The following is a 24,870-nucleotide window of genomic DNA, read 5'->3' as shown; positions in this document are numbered from 1 at the left end:
ACAGGCAGCAGGACTCGCCCCCACTCTCGTGTCACTGGATTTTATTGACAGCAGCAGGAGCCAATGGCTCCTGCTGCTATCAATCTATCCAATGAGGACCCGAGACAGCGGCTGGAGCTGCTATGCTCGTTCCCATCAATAGAAAGATCAGGTTCAGGTAAGTAAAAGGGGTGTTCTGGGGGTCTGCTAAACTACATAAGGTTTTTCACCTTAATGCATAGAATACATTAAGCTGAAAAACCTCAAGGGTTTACAACCCCTTTAAGCTTGTCCATGGCATATGTTACATTACTGTGGTATTGCTGGCATAGCAATAATGTGTGGATTGCATAGCCTGTCACTTACCTGTTTATGTACAGAGCAGCAAGCATTTGCATGTTTTGACTTATGAACCTTTTACCATAGAAGAGGGGAGTACACTCCAAATGTTTGTGTTAGTGTACATAAAAAAGTAACATGGACAGTGCTTAACTGTTTTTGTTTCAAATGCACCGATACAGCTACAATCACCTCAAGCATGTTTTGACTTGAAATATCTCAGTAATAGACACACCCAAGAGTGAATGTAGGATTAGCCTAAAGCACAAAGATGGCTTGTGATTGTAGATCATAAGGTGAATTCCAAGTTTTGTAGTTCTTTATCATTGCATGAGTTTCAGCGGAGGAAGATAGGCCGGCCATGCACAGAACAATTTTATTTTTCCAACCACTTGTTGCAGGAAAGAAATTATCTTGATTCCCCCATCAACAGAGACAGTGTTAATGCAGGCAATCCTTCCTGCCGGGCCATTGCCTTTGCTCAGCAGGGGGTGGGGAAGCTGTCCCCACCAGTAGAGGACAGTGTCTATTGCTAGCAGCTATAGCAGCCGGTAGCGATTATCGCAGGTACAACCCTGCATACTGGTTGTACTCAAGTTGATCGATTGATCAACTTGGTACATTTAGCCTGCCCACATACGGTTTGAATCTTGGCCATTTCCTGCTGAACTGGCCGAGATTTGAACCATGTATGGCCTGCCTTAATGTCGTCTGATATTCCATTGTCCAGATTCTCCAGAAGATCTATCAGTTTATGCAGCAACCTTGCCAAGTGAAAATTTTGAATTTTATACACTTTTTTGTCATGCATGGAAAGATAGTGTACATTTTTTTGTTAAAACATTAGTAATGTTTATTGTGGTATAATGTAGTTTTAAATATAGAATATAGTCTGTTTGAAATCTATTTATGGCCACGTTCTCCCAGGAGAATTCTTTTAAGCCACTGCATGTCCTTCTACAAACTTAGAAGGGCCAAAAAGTGGGGGTTTGGATGAAAAAGCTTTCTCACTATATCAAAGGAGTCACAGAGCAACTATAATGACTTAGTCATAGTGTCAATGCGAATTGGAAGCTGTTTTTGGAAAAGCAGTGGCAAAGCTGGCAAACTGTATTGGGAGAAATCAGGATCAGTAAAATAAGATTTTAATTCTGATTGCTAGCTTTTTTGGGCATTCAACCCTTTTGCTGCCTTTGTTCTCTTGGGGACTTTTTGTCTTTCTTTTCACTTTGTGGTTGGTTTGAGGTCAGGGGTCTTTTTTAGCTGTTGGCCTTTTCATACCAAACTTTTTTTTTACTTCAACTCTTAACTTTGCTTATTTATTTTGGGTGGATACATGTTTTATTGCATATTGAATTTATATTGATAGGGCCTTTTTTTTAAGTTTGGAGTACTTTAAGTTAAACATCCACTTATTACAGACCATCAGTTCTGGAGTTGCAAAGTCTCATGGTTTTTCACCTTAATGCATTCTATGCATTAAGGTGAAAAACCTTCCGTGCTGCAGCTGCCCTCCAGAGTCCCCCTTTTTCTTACCTGAAACCGATCACTCCAGCGACGAGCATGAGCCCTCCAGATGCTGTCTCGGGTCCTCATTGGATATATTTATAGCTGTCAATCAAATCCAGTGGCATGGGAGCTGGGGGCAGGACCGAGTCCTGCTGTCTGTGTCAATGGACGCAGCAGCAGGACTCGGTAGCTCGTCTGCATGGGATCTCCCATGGAAAGTGGCTTTCTGTGGGGGCACCCAATGAAGAGGAGGGGCCAGGAGCACTGCCAGGGAACCCCAGAAGAAGAAGATCAGGGCCGCTGTGTGCAAAACCCTTGCACGGAACAGGTAAGTATACCATGTTTGTTATTTGAAAAAAAAAAAAAACAAATCTTTACACTTTAAGTTGTCTTTTGTTAGAAAAAACAGTGTGCACCTAAACCACCTCACAATTCTATTATTCAAATTCACTGCACTTCCCTAGCACTATAGATAAAATATGGCCCTTGGTTAAATCTATCTTGCTGCTGGCAAGTTTTACACTGCTGTTACCTCTGCAGTATCTTAAGTATTTTAGTAAGATCCGTATCTGTGCTCACTGTCTCTAGTAAATTTGGACCTGGCCCTGCTCATTAAAATTATCCTGCTGCTGTAGTAAAACACCTGCCTGTTTGTTGCTAATATATTTGGCCTGTTGTCTCTAAATGAAACTGTTCTGCTGTTGGCCATTTTTCACTGCTTTATTCTCTGCTGTTTCATTCTTGTAGTAATTCTTTAATTCTTGTAGTAAAGGCTCCAGCTTGAGCTCTTTGTCTCCATTAAATGTGATCCTGTTGACCAATTTTATACTACTTTATTTATCTGTGGCCTGTTGATTTTCTCTCGTACATTTTAGACAATACTTGAAAAGATCTTCTTCCCATTGTACTGTACTTTTTACAACTTTCTATACCCTTATTTTCACAGTAATTTGTTTATTTTCTCTAACAATGGTCAGGTTTTAACAACAAGACGTATCCCACCCTCCCCAAATCCACCCACAGACTTATTTTGGATTTGCCTCTACGTTTTAGTTCGCTGTATTTTAAACAAAATTTGCCAATCCCTTTGCAAATTGAACTTGGGCAGTTTCACCCATCACTAATAGCAATCCTAAATACGTATTCCCTATCCCTATAGGGTACCAGCTGGCATTCTCATTGGCCATCTAAAAATGGACACCTGTCACAAACCACCAACCTGATGTGAAATGTTACTGGGCTTTTCCTCACCTTTGACACCCATGAAAATCAAGGAATTCTGCTCTATACCAGCCCATAACAAGGCCTGTTGGAATGTTTGTTATAGTTGAATGAAACCATCAGAGTGTCGGAGTCTCTAAAAATCTTTCTAGTATAGAGTGTTAAAGTGCAATCCTCTTCTTATGCTGTCCCAGGTTAGGCTACACATGTATGACACTGACTACACAAGGTGTTCATAAAATATAAAGTAAGATGGTAACAATATTATTTACCAGTATATACCATCCTATGTTTTTATTGAAATTGCTGTTTTGATTGATTTGATTTTTTTAATTGTAGAAATTGAAAAAGAGAGCTGTGGTGACCCTGGAACACCATTGTATGGTATTCGAGAAGGAGATGGTTTCTCCAATGGAGATGTGTTAAGATTTGAATGCCAATTTGGATTTGAATTAATAGGTCAGAAGTCAATAACTTGCAAAGAAAATAATCAATGGTCAGCCAATATACCAATATGTATCTGTAAGTATTTTTTAAACCTTGTTTTATTTCTCAAATAACACAATGTCTAATATTCTGAATCATATCATTTGTACTAACTTGGTTTTTGTTTACATATACAACTCACAATTAATGCTAAAAAATAAAATGGTACATTAAAACAGTTTCCGCCATCTGTTCTATAAAACTTAGGTGAAGCAATGCAACTATTTGGTTGATTAATATAATCTAAAAACGTATTTTAACAAATCCCAAAATATTTTTTTAATTTGGGTGAATAAATAATACTTCATGTTCTTTTATTTTATACAGGCCTCATATGTTATCTACGTAAACAAAACTGTTTTCAAACAAAAAGAAAACAATTACAGCTGACAATTGCAATTTTAATTTAGACTCTGTCTAGAGAATTTATATACACATAAACAATCAAAAATAGCAAGCCATGTTTTATGCAAATCTTTATAATGAATGTGGAGTACTTCTTACAATTTGTCTGTACTTTAATATATTTATTTATTTTGCAGTTCCATGCTTATCAAATTTTACTGCACCAATGGGGACAGTTCTCTCTCCAGACTATCCAGAAGGCTATGGAAACAATTTGAACTGCATTTGGACTATAATTTCTGATCCAGGGAGTCGGATCCATCTGTCATTTAATGACTTTGACTTGGAATCTCAGTTTGACTTTCTTGCTATCAAAGATGGTGATTCTTTGGACTCACCAATATTGGGAACTTTTACAGGTGCTGAAGTCCCATCCCACCTTACCAGTAACAGTCACATAATTCGTCTGGAATTCCAAGCTGACCATTCAATGTCTGGGCGAGGCTTCAATATTACATATAGCAGTAAGTATTATACTACAAATAAGTAAGCTGGTACTGAAGTGAACTTTGAAATGCTTATGTTAAAGTGTTTGTAAACCTCAGACATGAAATATGAACAAAGCATATTCCTCTATAGTATGTACTTGTCTTTGTCCAGAGCACCAAGTAGATGATTTACTAAAACTGGAGCAGTTGTGCATACATTCAGCTTGTTCAATTAAGCATTGAAAATAAAACCCAGAAGCTGATTGGTTTCTATGCAGAGCTATACCAGATTATGAGTGCTCCAGTTTTAGTAAATCAACCCAAGTGTGTCATTTCTGTCTGCTGCTCCTTTCTTCTGCTTTCTGCATGAATCACTTCTGACAAGTTTAACTCACACCGAGAGAAAAAAGGTGACAGGGGAGGGAGCTCCAGCTGATTGACAGCCTCAGTTCTGTTCCTGTGTGCTGTGTGAAGGGGGTGTGTCTCTTCCCTCCAATCAGCTCTCAGAGCTCTCCTCACTGAGCTATGCATATAGTAACTTCAGCTCTCATCCCCTTTTTCTGACAACTCAGACAAGATTTATAAATTCCAGACTTTGAACGGATGTGGAGAAGAGCAGACTGCAGATAAAGGTACAGCTTGTCTAGGATGATTTGTTTCATCTCTGTGTATCACCTTAGGTCAGTCATTTACCGGGTACTGTATATGTAAGGCTTTACAACCACTTAAATTATATTGCGTCTTGTGTAAACTAGTATGGTAACATTTATTTCAAAAGGCTATTTTTATTCTTTAAAATTAAATTATAAAATATAATTTATATGTACAGCTGCCAATGGAAATTTTACCAATCGGTTTTGAAAAAAACAAAAATCAAACATTGTCATGTTTTATAAAGAAACAGAATCAGTGATTTACTACTTGAGTTGGTTGCGTAACAAAAGTGATCTAAGTAATTTATGCCTTAAAGTGTTAACCTCATCCAGTTCAGCAGGAACTGGCATGAATTTCAATATACTGTATCTATGGCCTTTCCCAGTCATAAGAAGTTGATATAAAGATTCACTTCTGATGAATGAGCTAGTTGCAAAATCTTAGTTCGATAACTGCTGTAGTCAATCGGCTGCAGAGCTGATCAGTGTATCAGCTGATCAGCTCAGCAGTCCCTGCTGTCAAAATACAATAACACAGCAGGTAAGATTCCTCCATTCACCTCGCTTATGTGCAACAGCTTTACAGTTAAAGTGTAACAATGAGCTCCTCTTTTTTGCTCCCCTTTGGTTTGGTAAATATACCATTGAAAGAGATTTGTTATATCTGTTAGAAAAGTGCTGATCTGACAGAAATCTAGTGTGCTTTTAACTCCCTATAGTGATCTGAGAATGCTGCTCTGAAATTTCAAACATCACCACTACTCAGTTCACTTTTATGAACTTTACAAAGGATTTATAAAACATAAAAAACAGTGACTTTTACATTAAAGGCAATATGTAGATGTTTTGAATACATCTTTCAATCTAATTACCATAACAACATACTGTACAATAACAACATTTTGAAAAAATGTAAACATAAAATATTGCTAGGAATATTTTGTATTTTCATATGAAACCAGCAGGTGGAGTCCTAGTGTCCTTTTTCATGATTATCTGCCTGTCCATATCAAATTTGTTGAAATACTACAGAACTCAATTATTATAGAACTCAACAGCTGAGGGTAAAATAAATATAGTGCTCCTCTGCTTTTTTTACCTGCTATGTCCTGCAGCTAAATTTAAAATATTCTGTGCTATCAGCACCCTCATAGAGTCAGATCATGGCTCTCCCAACACTTTGGTGGCTCAGCTTTTCGGTGACATGCTCCCATAACACTGTTCTAATCAACAATTCGTAGTTACTAGTAATCAACTTGACAGTTGTAAGACCCCTTTAACACTGGGGCATTTTTCAGGCGCTTTTAGGCTAAAAATAGCACCTGTAAAGCGCCTGAAAAAATTCCTCCCCTGCAGCCCCAGTGTGAGAGCCTGAGTGCTTTAACAATGGGGTGGTGTGCTTGCAGGATGTTAGAAAAAGTCCTGCAAGCAGCATCTTTGGCAGCATATGAATAGACAGCACTGCCAAAGCGCCTGAAAATCGCTTTGGCAGCGACGCTTTTGGTGCTCTATTAACCATTCTTCGGCCACTAGCGGGGGTTAAAAGCATCCCGCTAGCGGTCAAAAAGTGCAGCTAAAATGACAGTAAAGGGCCGCTGAAACTTGCGGCACTTTATTGTTAACACAGCCCAATGTCAGTGTGAAAGGGGTCTAATATTCTGGATTTCCCATCATATGACAGAGAGGGGTATCTACCAGTTGGGGGCATAGACAGTTATAAAAACCTAACAAAGGATTTACCATTCCTTACTCTATCCAAAACTACTGTACATCTTGCAACATACACTATATTAGCAAAGGTAATGAGACACCTGCCTTTATACGCACATGAACTTTAATGGCATCCCATTAAAGTCCGTAGGGTTCAATATTGGGTTGGCCCACCTTTTGCAGCTATACCAGCTTCAACTCTTCTGGGAAGGCTGTCCACAAGATTTAGGAGTGTGTTCATTGGAATGTTTGACTATTCTTCCAGAAGCACATTTGTGAGGTCAGGCACTGATGTTGACAACAAGGCCTGGCTTGTAGTCTATGCTCTAATTCATCCCAAAGGTGTTCTAACAGGTTGAGGTCAGGACTCTGTGCAGACCAGTCAAGTTCCTCTACCCCAAACTCGCTCATCCATGTTGTTATGTTTTGTGCACTGGTGCACAGTCATGTTGGAACAGGAAGGAGCCATCCCCAAACTGTTCCCACAAAGTTGGGAGCATGAAATTGTCCAAAATGTCCTGGTATGCTGCTGCCTTAAGGGTTCCCTTCACTGGAACTAAGGGTCCAAGACAAACTTCTGAAACAAAACCCCACACCATAATACCCCCTGCACCAAATGATTTGGACCAGTGCACAAGGCAAGGTCCATAAAAACATGGATGAATGCGCTTCTGGAAGAATGATCAAACATTCCCATACACTCCTAAACCTTGTGGACAGCCTTTCCAGAAGAGTTGAAGCAGTTATAGCTGCAAAGGGTGGGCCAACACCATATAGAACCCTATGGACGAAGACTGGGATGCCATTAAAGTTCATGCGCATCCCAATACTTTTGGTAATATAGTGTATGTGTAAAGCAGAAATGTAACTTGAATGAATCAATCACTGTCATTGAAAACATGTGCACCAAAAAGATGGACCTGCAGTAAATGATTGTAAATTGTCATGTTCATTGATTATTAAACATGTAATTTTAGGTTTTAAAGCGGGGGTCCATCTATCTATCGTTTTTTTTTTTTTTTTTTGAGTTCATTCACAAACTTTTCTTCTCAGCATTACATACTCACATATTGTGTGTAATATGTCCGCCTGTGTCAGATTTCATCGGAAAGAATAACTTATATTATTCACTGCAGGCGGTTTCCATCTTCATTGTGGGCATTTGAATCCCACAAGCATTTATTTCCTGGATGTGGTGAATGCTGTGCTCCCAGCATTCACCGCTCGTTCCCGCACATGCTCAGTGGCATCCTGGGAAGCCTGAGACTAGCTCCCAGGAGTCTGGGAGAGGCTAGAAACACGCCTACTCCCACGGGAGGAGAACCAGGAAGTGCAAAGAAGAATAGAAAAATAAAAGGTAATTATGGCAATTTAAATTTTTTTAAATGGCATGCCAGCATCTAGGCAAGGAAGAGAATACATACAGATATTGTTCAAAATTTGGGTGGAACCCCGCTTTAAGGTTCATACACATTGACATTTTCCTGCCCCCGGGGAGACACAGATGCCACATTCAAGCTTGCCATACAAGTAAATGGCTGTACATGGATGTATTTTAAAATACATTATTAAAAAAATACATTATTATAAAATGCCAGTTCTTTTGACAGAGAGAAAAAACTAAATGCTCATATAGAGCAATTTTGTACAATTATTTAAGTGTGTTTAGGCATGTTTAAGTACAATTAGCATTTTTCTCTGCCAGAAAACTCCTCTCAAAAATGCAATCCAGAGGGGTTTTTTATTATTCTGCCCCCAAACACTAAGCTTAAAATATGCCTCTAAATGTCCTAATGTGCATGGACACATAAGATAAAAATGAGCTGCTTCCACAGGCCAAACACAAACCTCCTGTAGAAGCAGAGTTTCTTAGGCCCAGTGTTCATGGACCTTTATGGGTTGATTTACTAAAGGTAATCAAACTGTGAATTTTTCAAAGTACAGTTTCACTCTGCAAGAGCAGTTGCTCCAGAAGTTCTGCTGACTTCCATTGTCCAATCTTGTGCAAGCCAAAATGCAGTTTTTTTTTACATTTTCCTTGCATATGATTGGGTAATCTTTGTAAAGTGGAGCTTTACCTCGTTTACTATGCCCTGGAGCAACTGCACTTGCACTTGCAGAATACAACTGCACTACACAATCTATTTGCTTTTAGTAAATCAAACACTTAGGCCCCTTTCACACATATACAGTATCTCACAAAAGTGAGTGCACCCCTCACATTAATGTAAATATTTTATTCTATTATTATTATAATATTATTTTATTATTTTTTCATGTGACAACACTGAAGAAATGACACTTTGCTACAATGTAAAGTAGTGAGTGTACAGCTTGTATAACAGTGTAAATTTGCTGTCCCCTCAAAAAAACTCAACACACACCCATTAATGTCTAAACCGCTGACAACAAAAGTAAGTACACCCCTAAGTGAAAATGTCCAAATTATGCCCAATTAGCCATTTTTCCTCCCCGGTGTCATGTGACTCATGTTACAAGGTCTCAGGTGTGAATGGGTGGCCAAGACCATACAGTGGTTTCACAGGACAGTTTCCACTCAGAACAGGCCTCGCCATGGTCGACCAAAGAAGTTGAGTGCACATGCTCAGCGTCATATCCAGAGGCTGTCTTTGGAAAAATAGACGGCATTGCTGCAGAGGTTGAAGGGGTGGGAGGTCAGCCTGTCAGTGCTCAGACCATACGCCACACACTGCATCAAATTGGTCTGCATTGCTGTCATCCCAGAAGGAAGCCTCTTCTAAAGATGATGCACAAGAAAGCCGCAAACAGTTTGCTGAAGACAAGCAGACTAAGGACAAGGATTACTGGAACCATGTCCTGTGATCTGATGAGACCAACATAAACTTATTTAGTTCAGATGGTGTCAAGCGTGTGTCAACCAAGTGAGGAGTACAAAGACAAGTGTCTTGCCTACAGTCAAGCATGGTGGTGGGAGTGTCATGGTCTGGGACTGCATGAGTGCTGCCAGCACTGGGGAGCTACAGTCCATTGAGGGAACCATGAATGCCAACATGTACTGTGACATACTGAAGGAGAGCATGATCTACTCTCTTCGGAGACTGAGCTGCACGGCAGTGTTCCAACGTGATAATGACCCCAAACACACCTCCAAGATGACTACTGCCTTGCTAAAGAAGCTAATGGTAAAGGTGATGGACTGGCCAAGCATGTCTCCAGACCTAAACCCTATTAAACATCTGTGGGGCATCCTCATATGGAAGATGGAGGAGAAGGTCTCTAACATCCACTAGCTCTGTGATATCATCATGGAGGAGTGAAAGAGGACTCCAGTGGCAACCTGTGAATCTCTGGTGAACTCCATGCCCAAGAAGGTTAAGGCAGTGCTGGAAAATAATGGTGGCCGCTCAAAATATTGACAAGTTGGGCTCAATTTGGACATTTTCACTCAGAGGTGTACTCACTTTTGTTGCCAGCGGTTTATACATGAATGGCTGTGTGTTGAGTTATTTTGAGGGGACATATCACTGACATCCATCACTCCATAGAGGTACATGTAATGTCTGTTCAGGTCCGCCTGAAAAACTGACAGGTGGACCTGAATGGTCCGCTTGTGTGATAGATCCCATATGCCGCATACACACGAGCGAACTTTTCAACGGACTAGGTCCAACAGTCTTTCCAATGGACTTTGCAGCGTAGGTCCGCCGGACTTTCAAACAAACGGACACACACGATCACACCAAAGTCCGACAGATTCGTACGTGATGACGTACGACCGGACTAAAATAAGGAAGTTGATAGCCAGTAGCCAATAGCTGCCCTAGCGTCAGTTTTAGTCTGTTGGACTAGCATACAGATGAGCGGATTTTTTGACCGGACTCAAGTCCGTTGGAAAGATTTGAAACATGTTTTATTTCTAGGTCCGTCTGACTTTTGGGAAAAAAAAGTCCGCTGGAGCCCACACATGATCGAATTGTCCGACGGAGTCCGGTCCGCCGGACCAAGTCTGCCGGAAAGTGCGCTCGTGTGTACGCGGCATAACTGTTTAAAAGAATACAGCCTCATACAGCTATGCACTTGTCTGGAAGGCTGTATGCGGCACCTGTGGCTCCCCAGGCATGGGGAAGTATTGGGAAATTTGCACAGGGCATAAAAAATATGCATGAACTCTAATGTTCCTTGACATTTTTTTTTTTTTTTATTCAATACATTTTTATTGATTTTTTAACAAGGACAAGTTTACGCTTGACATATTTTTGTAAATTGTTTTTGTAGTTGATTACTTAGCATGGATACACTAAGGTGAAAGACTTTTAATGGTCAGTTAACTTGTAGGGCGTGAACAATCTGTTAAGTTTATGAATACCTTGAAACAAGTTTTTAGTTTAAATGGCAAATAGGATGTTTTTAATGTCATCTAGATAGTGTCTGAAGTAGTTGTCTAATCTTATTGCAGTTTCAAAACTAGTAATTGTTTCTGCCAAGGCCAGAATCATACAATTATTAACAATATAAATGTAGTGCCTTTCCAAAGTGACACTAGTGGATAATGCTGTCACTAATAAGTTCTTAAAGTGTAATTGTGTAGCATTAACATTAAATTGACTATGACATATGTCACGCCAGCTTGGTACATAAAACTGCTGTTTTGCCAGTAGGGTTTTCTTTTCCAGTGTTAAATATTCTCATTTGACTGAAGTTCAGTTACCATGCATGACTTAAAGTTAGGTCCTGTTCCTCCATGCTGAAACATTCCTACCACATTCATACGCTGCGTGCACTTAATTATACTGCAAGCAAAGAAAGAAAAAGGAATCCAGTCAAAAGGTTCTAAATAAAGATTTTAATACATTTTTCATTAGCTTCCAATGGCTGCATTGAAAAAGAATTGTGATCTTAAAGGGAAACACTAGTGGGTTTTAAGTGAACACATATATTTTTGGTTTTCATTATAATATTTATTTTTAAAGGGACTCTGTCACTTGAATTAGTAAAAGAAACCAGAAAAAGTGAAACAGCAGCCTGCAAAAAAAGACCCTATAGCTGGATTCACACTGTTCTGTTAATGTAACATGTAGCAATTCTTTATGCAAATGAATCGACTGGCTTATTGCAATGTGCACTGGCTTATTGGAACAAGCACTATCAGATACACATTAACTACTTCGACCCCGGAAGGATTTACTCCGTTAATGATCAGTCCCTTTTTTGCGATACGGCACTGTGTAGCTTTAACTGACAATTGCGGGTCGTGCGACGTTGTACCCAAACAAAATTTACATCCTTTTTTTCCCACAAATAGAGCTTTCTTTTGGTGGTATTTGATCACCTCTGTGGTTTTTATTTTTTCGCTATAAATAAAAAAAGAGCGACCATTTTGAAAAAAAATTCACAATAAGCATATATTGATTGCTTTGCGCAAAAGTTATCGCGTCTACAAAATAGGGGATAGATTTATGACATTTTTATTATTATTTTTTTTCTATTAGTAATGGCAGCATTCTTATCATGACTGTGACATTGCGGCAGACAGATTGGACACTTTTGACACCTTTTTGGGACCATTGGCATTTATACAGCGATCAGTGATATAAAAATGCACTGATTACTGTGTAAATGTCACTGGCTAAACACTAGGAGGGGCTAAGTGTGTTCCCTCAATGTGTTCTAACTGTAGGGGGGGTGGGCTCAATAGAACATGACAGAGATTACTGCTCCCGATCACTGAGAGCAGTAGATCCCTGTCATGTTGCTAGGCAGAACAGGGAAATGCATTGTTTACATAGGCATCTCCCCTCTCTTCTTCTCTGTGCCATGATCGTGGGCCACCGGCAGACATTGAGTCCGCGGAACCCGCACGCACGCTCCCAAGGTGTGCTGCAGGGGTGCGCGCCGCCAATGACGGAGTGACATACGGGTAAGTTGTTTTGCGCACCAGTGCCACTTTGTCGACGTATATAGGTGTGAGCCGGTCGGCAAGTGGTTAAATGTGTTAAACATATTAAAAACCCTAATGTATTTGGGCTCTCAAAACGTACTTCCCTGGTAGGCAGTGAGCCCTCACTTTGCCTCCAGCAGAATCTTTCAGCATCTGACATTTCTAGGTAAATTTGTTGCCTGTGTTCTCCACTGTGTACTTTACAAACAAACAAAAAATTTCCCAGCACTCTTACCAACTAGCCTGCAAAGAAACCAAATTTACCCTATCTAACAATGAACATTAAAAACAGAAGGTTTCATTGCACCCATTTGAAAATATATGTGGAGGCCACAGTGCCCATGTCAAGCCTCCAGTACGGTATACTGTGGTCGTAACTCTATATTTTTGAGAGTTGCCAGGTTGGAGTATACAGTATTTAGCAGTGTATGGATTAATGGCAGGTTTTCTTTAAGGGAATCCACTCCTCCTTTAAGGCACAAAGATGCCTCCAGCTGTAATTGTGCTCTTGCTGGGTGTCCATTGTGTCCCTGTGCAGAGGGATGACCTTATCAGTCTGTCTCATCTCTTTCACTATACAGTCACAGGCAGGAAATTGGCCAAGCTATATTGCTTAAAATTTAAAAAAATACATATTTGTAATCCTTCACTAGCATTAACAAAGCAGTCGTTGTCCCCTCTGTATTTTTTTTTTTTAATCAGTTGATCCTGCTGTTATTTTTCAGCTTTCTTTAATTCTTTAACACAAAGCTGTGCCTCCAAAGTGTTTAAAGGGTTGATACAAACCACTTAACACTGTCAGGGGTGCTTATAATGGTCAGCTTTAATCCATTGAATTAAAACCTTTATCCAGAAAGTAAAAAAAAAAAAAGTTTATGTAACAAAAAAAGTGTATGTTGAAATTAGGCTTTAATGTGTTATTCTATTATGTGAAGTCCATCTACATCTACTATTTCATCTTACATTATCCTCTCCAGACAATGCTGTGAGTACATTGCTCCTTCATGGATAGCGTTGCCCCCCCTAAAACAGCTGGTTGGGTCGCCAGGTGAAAATAAAGGAAACAAAGCCTAAAAAAGAAAATAAATGCAACCATTGTATTTAATCACTTCTTGACCACCCTGTGGCCGAAAGATAGCTACAGCATGGTGGTCCAGTTCTGGGAGGGCATCCATGGATGTCCTCCCAGAACCACACCCCACGCTGGGGTGCGCATCCGGCATGTTCTGTCATTGCTGTGTCCTTTAGACACAGCTGATCACAGATTGGGTAAAGGGCCAATCACAGTAGCTCTTTACCATGTGATCAGCTGTGTCCAATCACAGCTAATCACATGTAAATAAACTTGCTGGTTATCAGCATTCCTTTCCTCAAGAGCTGTCACAGCGTGAAGAGAAGAGAGCCGGTAGCCATCAAGCATGACAGGGGACATTTACACTGATAATCAGGGAACAGTGCCAATCAGTACACATCAATACTGCCTATCAGTTTCCATCAGTGCTGCCTATCAGTGCCCATCAGTGCTGCCTATCAGTACAGCCTCATCAGCACCTCCTCAACAGTGCCTATCAGTGCCGCCTCATCAGTGTCCATTAGTGCCGCCTCATCAGTGCCCATTGGTGCAGCATATCAGTGCCCATCAGTGCAGCCTCATCATTGCACATCAGCAAAGGTAAAAAAATTGCTTATTTGCAAAATTTTTTTTTTTTTTCAAAATTTCCAGACTTATTTGTTTAGCAAAAAATAAAAAACCTAGTGCTGATTAAATACCACCAAAAGAAAGCTCTATCTCAAATGCTGCCTTATGAGGGGTTTATGTATAATGGCTATGCAAAAAAAGAATACAAATTTCATATAGATACAGTGTTGCATGACCACACAATTGTCATTCAAAGTGCAACAGTACAGAGAGCTGAAAATTGGCCTGGGCAGGAAGGGGGTGAAAGTTCCCAGTTTTGAAGTGGTGAAAGTATTACTGTATGCTACATGTTACAGTATATTGCATGTTACCCATATTATTACCCGTGTGTTACATGTTACCCAGCATTCTCCTCACCCCCTGATCATTCACCCATGACAGCTTGTAGGGGCTTCTCTCCCCTTCAGCTGCTGCCAAATTTAAAATCGGCACAGCTGTGCAAGACTTTGCCCAGGATCTCTCAATGGACTACAAGTGCACAGATCAGCTCACTCACAGTCCATTAATGCTTCCTCAGCTTTCTAACTAAATGCCTGTATGGAGATACAGGCAGAAAGCTGGAGGGAGAGTGTGAAAGAACCCAACATTGCACTCGCAATCCACTGTGGCGGTGCTATGCAGGATCTTATGTAACAAAAATAATAAATTCTAATTTTTTACTGCAAAAATATGTGCATTTTTTATTTCTCTTTAAAAGTGAACTTAGCCTTTAAGGATTAATAGGCTGCAATATATTACATTTTTGCTTTTTGGTTTAATAACACTTTAACTGCAATAAGAAAAAAGACAAATCACCAACCTGGGTGTGCTGTCTGCCAGGACTGTGCATATCTCAGGAGTGGATAGAAAGAAATAGAAATTCTTTTAAAGTTTATCTTTAAAATATTTTTTGATGCACTTTAATGTTTTAGATGCTTGCTGTGCCATATTTTATTATATTATTACATACCCAGGGACCTAACAGGAAATGAGACAAAAGTTCCCCAAATGAAGGTGAAATCCCCTTTTTAGGCATTTGAATAAGTTCACTTATTTGTATATTTTATCTGTGTGGGAACACTGTTATATGGTGGCAGCTTCTCCCATCCTTTTATATCCTACTCTATACAGTTTGGTTTTGCGCATTAGTTCCCCCATCCCTTTTAGGCATTTGTAACCCAAAGAAGGGTTCCCACTGGAACATTGCCCTTCATTTCCTGTTTCGGTTACAACCAAAAAACTTTGGATTTTCCACCACACTTCCTAGTGACAATGGTCATCAGAGGAAATGTTGAAAGCAATTCTCCACAACAGGGACACAGAGAGAAACAAAATTAGAAAGGCATCAACAATACAGTACACTTAAATGATTGCTATCAATAGTATGATGATAATAATGGTCATTGTTTTTATTCTCAGTAATAATCAATATATCATTTTCTATAAAATTACATGTTACATGTTTTTCAGTAAATTCACATTATATATCCACCCCATAATTGAGAATAATCCAGATTGTCTTTATTAGCACAGATACCAGCATAAATCCAATCATCTGTGATGTATTTAATTATGGGAAGACCTACATCTGCTGATCTGTTTTAGCATTATTATGTTCATATGACATGTTGAGAGATATGTAATAAGAATTATGTCTATGAAACTGTGACTTCATGTTCAGCTAGAATTGCCTAGAGGAAGTCAGTGGGAGTATAGTATGGAACAAAGCGTCTTTACTCGCTCCCAATACTCGTTAGCCTGGAGTTATAGATGCACAATAGGTCACAGAGGCATAGCGAAATGATTTGAATGTCTCCATGCAATATTCATTATATGATGAATGAACTTTCTATAGAATGGATTGAGGTTGTGGTAAATATGGAATTACAGTACATCCTGTTTTAAAACATCCTTTATAAATTATCTACAGTGGAGGTCCTCTCAGCCTCATCGCCATAACATTAAAGAGACACTGTAATGGTTTTGGGTCTATTTTATTTTTATTTTATATACACAATTTTTGTTATACAAATAAACACTTGATTTGTGATAAAGTATTCCAAAAGTATTATGCATTTGCTAAAGAGAGAGTACAGAAGAAGGTATTTCCTTACAGACTATGAGGTCTTACATTGAAGCCTTGATTGAAGTTCTAGTAGTCTGTACATTTTTTACAAAGCTTTTGCTGAGATTTTGCTTGAGGTGATTGTAGCCATATTAGTGCACTTGCACAAGTGTACTGTCTGTGATGCTTTTTTATTTGCAGTGAAAAAAAACAATAAACAAAACTTGGATAATTGGCAAGATAACAAATCAAGAGGGCTATGGGCTGGAAACAGATAAAGAGTCACAGAGGACAGAGTGGTCATAAAACTGTAGGATAATGATTTAGAAAACTGAGGTCCACCTTTAGTGCATTATCCTTTGTGTCAAATAGAATTATTATTCTTAGTTCAAAAGTTTTCCTTTCTTCAGAACTTTTGAAGTTCCCTCTACAAACTAAAACAGTCATGCCTTTCATAGTGTAGTGTGGTTGCAAAAAATGATGTGCCACAGGTGTGCAGAAATTATCTTCCTTGTATTCTTTAACCACTTCAGCCCCGCAAGGATTTGCCCCCTTTCTGACCAGGCCATTTTTTGCAATATGGCACTGCTCCACTTTAACTGACAATTGCGTGGTCATGCGACGCTATAACCAAACAAAATCTATGTCCTTTTTTCCCCACAAATAGAGCTTTCTTTTGGTGGTATTTGATCACCTCTGCGTTTTTTTTTTGCGCTATATACAAAAAAAGGGACAATTTTGAAAAAAACACTATGGGGTGGTTTACTAAGAAGAAGGCACTGCACCAGTTCATACATTAATTGGTGCTCCATAAAAGTCACTAATTGAACGTGCGAACCAGCTCACATTGAAGCGCAAATAGCGATAATAAATACCGCATATGTAAACTGCAACTGTCGCTATGGTAACTGCGGTTTTCTCATTGATAATAGTGCATGCCCAATACAATTGGTTAATTTCATCTCATTGAATGTGTCTTGTTAGGCAATTAGTAGATGTTCTCAGTTAATTAACCCTTTTGATGCTAATCTCATTCCTATTACTTCTAATATCTTTGAAATGTGTTTTTTTTTTCTTTTTTTACCCAAATCTTTCAATACATTACAAAGAACAGAGAAGAGTTTCTAAACCCAATAAATTAATATTTTCAGATCTTTATCTTTAAAGGTGACCATACACTGCAATCAGTTAGATCTTAAATAAATTAGATTTAGTGCAAGAGCAGGTTTGATTTCCTACAATTTGAATTAATTGTTCAAGTGCGTCTTCCTATTACCTACTTGCCTAAATATCAAGTTGTACAGGGATAGGCCAATCAGATTGCATAGTGCATGGCCATCTTAAGTGCCAAATTTGGAATGTAGATGTACCATTAACCACTTGTATTTTCCAAATAATATTTCTTGGGCATTATACAAGGCACATGAAAAAACACCTTTTTTCAAGACATGCTAGAGTGTTTAGGAATCTTTAAACTACAGCTCTCCAGCTGTTGCAGAACTACACATCCCATGAGGCATTGTAAAACTGACATTCACAGACATAACTCGGCATGATGGGAATTGTAGTTCCTGAACAACTGGATGGTCATAGTTTGAAGACCCCTGTGCTAGACCATTATTATGCCTCCAGAATTGAGAGTGTGGCATCTACCCAACTTCACTCTGCTGGTGGACAAAGGAACCTACATCTATAGATATATCTATGTGTAGACATATCTATATATATATATACACACACACACTGAAGCAGGAAGCACTATACATTGGCCCAAAAGTGAATCTGTACACAGGAAGTAGGTGTGTGTTTTGAGGCCAAATCATTTAGACATACACACATGACCCACACAAACACCACCCCATGTAAAAATAAATAAAAAATTATCTTAATTTGCAAATAAGGATAATCTCTTCCTCAGAGAACAGTGAGCGGTGCATGGTGGTGGGAAGAAATTAGCAGCAGTACAAGCAACTTCCTAGAGAGGCGTGATGTCATTCCTGTGTGCTGGCCACCACTTCCAGGAACCAGATATGCACCACGGGTACATACCTCCGTGCACACAGCAGTTGCGCATCTCACATACACAGCGGTCATGCATCTAGATCAGTGGTTCTCAACCCCTCTAGTGCGGTGACCCCTTGATAAAATTTGTTGTTGTGGAGACCCCTAACAGTAAAATTATTTTGGTAGCGTGGGTTGTCAGCACCCAAGGCAAGACAAGTAATTTGCACCCCTAGCCCACAGACATTTAGCACTCCCTGAGTCCCTTCCACTCGTACAGTATTAAAACCCCTTATGGTACATTTTAAGATGTACCACTCTTTCTCTTTGTTCTCCTTTCTTGCCCTTTTTATCTCTTTCTATCCTAATTTCTTGTTTTTTTCCCCATCATTCTCTCTACCCCTCTTTCTTGTCCTTGCTCTAATTATTTCTCTCCCTTTTTCTTTGTTCCTCCCCCTTTTTTGCTCTCCCTTCCATGTAATTCTCTATTTTTATTCCTTAGTGGGTGGGGGTAATGGGATGAGTGGCAGTGCTGGTGGGGAGTTGGGATGAGTGGCAGTGCTGGGGGGAGTTCTGATCAGCCAACTTAGGTGCTCTTTATCAAGGTCATCTGCTGATCTGAGAACTGTAGTAGGGACTTTTAATGGCAGCTATAATCACAGGTAGTGTTAGTCACTGTGTCTCTGGCTACACTGTGTCTCCGACTTTGTGGTGTTTCGTAGCAGTGACACTTATGCCGAAATCAGGAGAAGGGGGTCTCCTCCAGCCCCTCCCACTTCACATTTCTCACCAGTCAGCTGACCTCTAGTCTCTGCCCCCCAGCCATGACGTGAACTGAATGGGCGGCTGCGAAAAGGCTGAGTGGGTGGCCACAGGCTTCAGGAACAGCCCAGGACTCGGTGACCCCTGGAAAATCATCATTCAACCCCCGAGGGGGTCCCGACCCCCAGGTTGAGAACCACTGATCTAGATGCATTTGGCACATCTAGCCGCAGGAACCCAATTTTTATGGAAATTAATAGTAAAGCAGATGCATATTTCCAGGACTGGACTAACAAATGTTTATAGTGGAAGGCAACTGGTGTTTTCTATTTAACAAGGTCTAAATGGGCCATTGACATGCATCACAGTTGAACTTAGGAATGTGTCTTTGCAAAGTTAAACTAAATTAAATTGTTTCTTATTTTTGCTTGGGGATAGAGTGCAGAGGGATTAGAAGTCTTGTCAGTTTTTAGGGATGTCTGCACCCCTGATAGGGTGAAGACACCTCCCAAATTTTGCCAGTTTCTCCTTCAAATTTATTCACTTCCTGTCACATAGCCAAACAGGAAGTGAGGGTAAAACCCTACCAATGTCTTTCCTGGGGGACACACAGTTCAATCTAAATAGTTTCCCCATTAGGTAACTTGAACTCTAGCATTTTGCTGTGTACACCCAAAATTATTAGGTATCTTGGACTTTAGGGTTTATTTACTAAAGGCAAATCCACTTTGCACTACAAGTGCATTTGGAAGTGCAGTTGCTGGAGATATGAGGGGAACACACAAGGAAAATAAAAAACAGCATCTTTGCTTCTACTTGATTGGATGATAAAATCATCAGTGCTTCCCCTCAGATGTACAACTAGTACACTTGTATTGCAGAGTGGATTTGCCATTAATAAACCCCAAAATACCTAATAATTTGGGGTGTACACAACAAAGTGCTAGAGTGCAATTTGTCAAATGTGGACACTAGTTAGATTGACCTGTGTGTCCCCAAGGAAAGACATTGGTAGCGTTTCACCCTCACTTCCTGTCTGGCTATGTGACAGGAAGTGAAGCCAATTTTCAGAAAATGGACACAAAGCCCAACCTAAAAAAGACAAGCAGGGGTTCTAACACTCACTTGGTTTCCCTCAAATGTCCACAATTAGAATAGGATTGTCTTGAGCTAGATTTTAGCTCAGTGCTCTAAATCAGTGGCTCTCAACCCTGTCCTTAAGTACCCCCAACAGGCCATGTTTGCAGGTTTTCCTTCATCTTGCATAGGTGCTTTAAATTACAGTCAATGGCTTGGTATTTTGGACAGCTATTTTAGCTAAGATAAATTCCCAAAACATGTCCTGTCGTGGGTACTTGAGGACTGAGGCTGAGAACCACTGTGTTAAAATGGAAAATTGAATACTTATCTTTCTGTAGATTTCCTTTCCTGTTGCCTATCCATGGCAGCATACGCACAATCCATACATATGCTACCATGAAGGCACCAGGAAAGTAGCTTTTAGACAAAGCACACTTTTTTTATTTTGCCATGCCAATCAGCCTAGTTAAGCTGTAGCTGAAAAATCTGTTGCATGAAAATTGTTTAGGGGGAGTGTAAAATGCATTACTTGGATTGAGCATGCATCTGCAAAACAAATTATTAACAAAACACATAAAACAAACATTTGCTACAAATTTTATTGGTCAACAAAACAGGACTTGGAAAACAGCAAGGAAAGCAAAAAACACATGTATGTTAATTTGAAACACTAACAGAATATAGTTTTGAGGTCTGGCCATTTTGCAGAGTAAATTAACAGGAGTTAAAGGGACTGCACTTCAAATGGACAGTCTCTTAAGGATTTAAACAGTTAGTAGTCACAACAGCTTGAGAAATATTTTGCAAAATAATGCAGCACAGACAATTAAATCAAAGTGAAACTAACAACCTACAAACAACACAGATTGACAACATCAAAAATATTTCAGTGAAAAATATCCTCCCCTCCAAAAAAAATAAAAACATTAAACAAAAAATACTTGCTCTAAAACACATCTGTTTTGCAAAGACATAAAAAAACAAAATACATAGAGAACATACATGTGACACACAAACACACACCTTTTCAGGGCAAGGTAAAGAATGCTATATGCACGCTTTACATAACATAGGTTTCTGTGCTAATGAGGCAACTGAAAACACAAGCACAGTCCATAAAACACACAAAAAACAAGTTCACCCAATGTAGAGAGAACTTCAAAGTGGGTACACCTGTTCAGGATGTCCCTAAATTACTAATCCAAAAAACACACTCTCTGAGCATTCCCAAAAAAATCCAAGTGCTGTTCACACACAAAAAGCACCAAAAAATCCAAAGTCCCTGAGCATGCCCAGACCAACACAAATGCATTTCACACACCAAAAGACACAGCAAAAAAACCCAAAGTTCCTGAGCATGCCCAGAACAATCCAAATGCAGCTAACAAAATAAGCCACCCCCCTGTCCAAAATTAAGCACTTCATCCAGCATGCTACAAAATTACACATGGGACAAAGACCCCCTGATCCAGGGGGGCATACAAAGAGCCTAACATGGGCAAAAGTTATACAACAAATACCATTGCAGTCTATGGGAACTGACTTGTTAATTTTGCTAGTCCCCACTTGACTGGCTTATATTCTAGCTATTGGCCCTAAAATGGGTAGAGGGCCTTTCAATGTCACCAATTTGGACAACCCCAAAAATGAAACAAGGAGAATTGCCTTTAAAAATGCAAAATTGCTTAAAAGCTAGTAACTTGGGGGTGCTTACTGCCTGTAAAGTGGTGCATCTGTAGCAGGTATCCAAAATGCTGTTTCAAAGATGTATGGCTTTAGAGAAAACTTCCAAATCTACATTGCAGCTGCAAGATTTTAACCCAAAACAAAAAAATAGCCTGCCCCCAAATACATACAAGGCCATTTGAGTCTGTTAAGGCTTAAAATAAGAACCCCCACATGAAAAATTCCACCCCAAACTAAAAAAATATTCTGCCCCTCCCACACACTAACAAACTCCTAGCCAAACACAGCAGTCCAGCCCATGAAAGGGGGGTGGATGCTTGGGGGCAGGGGGGGCTCAGGCACCCCAAAAGTCAACCACCTTATTCCCATATTCAGGGGGACAAGGGCATTTTCCACACAACCCTAGGCTGGGGTTGTGGAGGGCTGCAGACAGAGAGCTTTGCGGAATGTGGAAAACCCCTTAAACTAGTGGATACAAGGTGCTTTGTAGTTGGTATTGGGCTGAGCCCAACATGCCCCAAAGGCAGCCAGCTATGTTGAGTGTATATGGCCTTGTATGGTTCAGGAGGGGGTTGGGCGATTGCTCTTCTTGTCCCTTTCCTAGCTGGCCCTCTTGCATGCTCTGAAAAAGTATGTGGTTTGGATTGGTGAAGGCAGCTCATAGCCTTTGGAGAATAGAGAGAGTGTGGAGTTCCCCTTTAAAAGCAAAAGTTAGCCCACGGAAATCTAAGGGAGTAGAGGGGGGAGACAAGAGCATTGGAGAATAAAGTGTGGAGTCCCCCTTTAAAAGCAAAAGTTAGCCCATGGAAATCCAAGGGGTTAGAGGGGGGAGACAAGAGCATTGGAGAATGGAGTGTGGAGTTCCACTTTAAAAGCAAAAGCTAGAAAAAGGAAATCATATGCATTAGAGGGGGAAGGTTAAATGCCCTTTTAGGAGGAGCTAGAGGAGCGAGAGTCTTTTTACATAATTTTAACAAGGTGCATGTCATATGTTGGCAATGTAACATGCTAACATGACCTGTGTGCAAATCCTTAAAAAAATACATAAAGGTGAACGAGCATAAAAAAAATGTGTCAAGTTTAGAGGTGCACCCATTCAACCCATGCAATTGCATGTACGTTGCTTAACCAATTAAGGACCAAGCCTCTTCCTGAGATTTGGTGTTTACAAGTTAAAAACATTTTTTTTTGCTAAAAAATTACTTAGAACCCCAAACATTATATATATATTTTTTCTAACACCCTAGAGAATAAAATGGAGGTCGTTGCAATACTTTCTGTCACACCGTATTTGCGCAACGGTCTTACAAGCGCACTTTTTTTGGAAAAAAGTACACTTTTTTGAGTTAAAAAATAAGACAACAGTTAAGTTAGCCCAATTTTTTTTATTATGTGAAAGATAATGTCACGCTGAGTAAATTGATACCCAACATGTCTCGCTTCAAAATTGCGTGGAATGGCGACAAACTTTTACCCTTAGAAATCTCCATAGACGACATTTAAAAAATTTGACAGGTTGCATGTTTAGACTTACACAGGAGGTCTAGGACTAGAATTATTGCTCTCACTCTACCGATCACGGTGATACCTAACGTGTGGTTTTAACACCCTTTTCATATGTGGGCGCTACTCATGTATGCGTTCACTTCTGCACACAAGCTCGGCGGGATGGGGCGAGTTTAAAATAGTTTTTTTCTTAATTATTTTACCTTTTATTTATTTTTTTTACACTTAAAAAAAAAATGTGTCACTTTTATTCCTATTACAAGGAATAGAAAGGACCTCTTGATCTCACACAGTTCTAAACATACTTGCGGGCACAGCAGGGTTTCTCTGAAAAAGATACTTTCTCATTCAATTTTGGGCATATTTGTTACTTGGGCAGTTGTTACTAAACTTCCTCACATCACCCCATAATATTGGCACCTCCATCTTCTGTCAATATTGATTTGGAGATGCCATGCCCCATGTCCATAGTGGTGCACAGATTGCATTCTCCCGTGTGCTGAGATCGCTGAAGTAAATGGGGGATTTGCACTCTATTACCGGCGCACCATTTTGTAAATATGAAAATGTGTGTTGCGCCTCGCTGTGCACCTCTACTGATGGCTCAGGACTTTCATAAATCACGCTCAATATTTTGTAGTTTTTGCTGTAATTAATATCCAATTTTTTTTTACAAAGCACATTTTTTTCCTCAGTTTAGGCCAATATGTAGCTACATATTTGAGTTGTGCAGCTTGTCATCACTGATGGATACTGTGGTGGCTAGGAATTTAACATGTGCAATCAAGCACCTTACCTTGGTTATCTTACCAAATATCCATGTTTAACAATTGCTGTGTATGCTTGTTTGTGGTTTTTTTTGGGAATGCTAAACCCAGATTTTAATGAAAGTGCTGACTGTCACTTTGAACAGTCAGATGTTAAATATTATTCTTAGTACTTCTAAGTAGGGATGAGCCGAACACCCCCTGGTTCGATTCGCAGCAGAACATGCGAACAGGCAAAAAATTTGTTCGAACAAGCAAACACCGCTAAAGTCTATGGGACACGAATGTGAAAAATAAAAAGTGCTAATTTTAAGGCTTAATATGCAAGTTATTGTCACAAAAAGTGTTTGGGGACCTGGGTCCTGCCCCAGGGGACATGTATCAATGCAAAAAAAGTTTTAAAAACGGCCATTTTTTCAGGAGCAGTGATTTTAATAATGCTTAAAGTGAAACAATAAAAGTGAAATATTCCTTTAAATTTCGTACCTAGGGGGTGTCTATAGTATGCCTTTAAAGTGTCACATGTTTCCCGTGTTTAGAACAGTCCCTGCACAAAATGACATTTATAAAGGAAAAAAGTCATTTAAAATTACTCGCGGCTATAATGAATTGTCTATGGGAGATTTAAAAGTGCTAATTTTTAAAGGCTTATATGCATGGTATTGTCATAAAAAG

The 24,870-nt window shown here is 39.6% G+C and overlaps 1 protein-coding gene across 1 annotated transcript in view; it reads left to right on the top strand.

Moving 5' to 3' along the window:
- Window positions 1-24,870, top strand: part of CSMD3 (CUB and Sushi multiple domains 3) — a 1,635,173-nt gene that overhangs the window by 873,122 nt on the left and 737,181 nt on the right. The window contains exons 14-15 of the mRNA XM_073632169.1: window positions 3,388-3,570; window positions 4,077-4,403. Of these exons, the coding sequence (XP_073488270.1) occupies window positions 3,388-3,570; window positions 4,077-4,403 (510 nt within the window). The remainder of the gene's footprint in view (window positions 1-3,387; window positions 3,571-4,076; window positions 4,404-24,870) is intronic.

The sequence above is a fragment of the Aquarana catesbeiana genome, linkage group LG05, assembly GCF_042186555.1.
Source record: "Aquarana catesbeiana isolate 2022-GZ linkage group LG05, ASM4218655v1, whole genome shotgun sequence".
In the NCBI taxonomy this organism is placed as follows: domain Eukaryota; kingdom Metazoa; phylum Chordata; class Amphibia; order Anura; family Ranidae; genus Aquarana; species Aquarana catesbeiana.
Note: the sequence above shows the minus strand (reverse complement) of the source record. Positions and strands in the feature narration are given on the sequence as shown.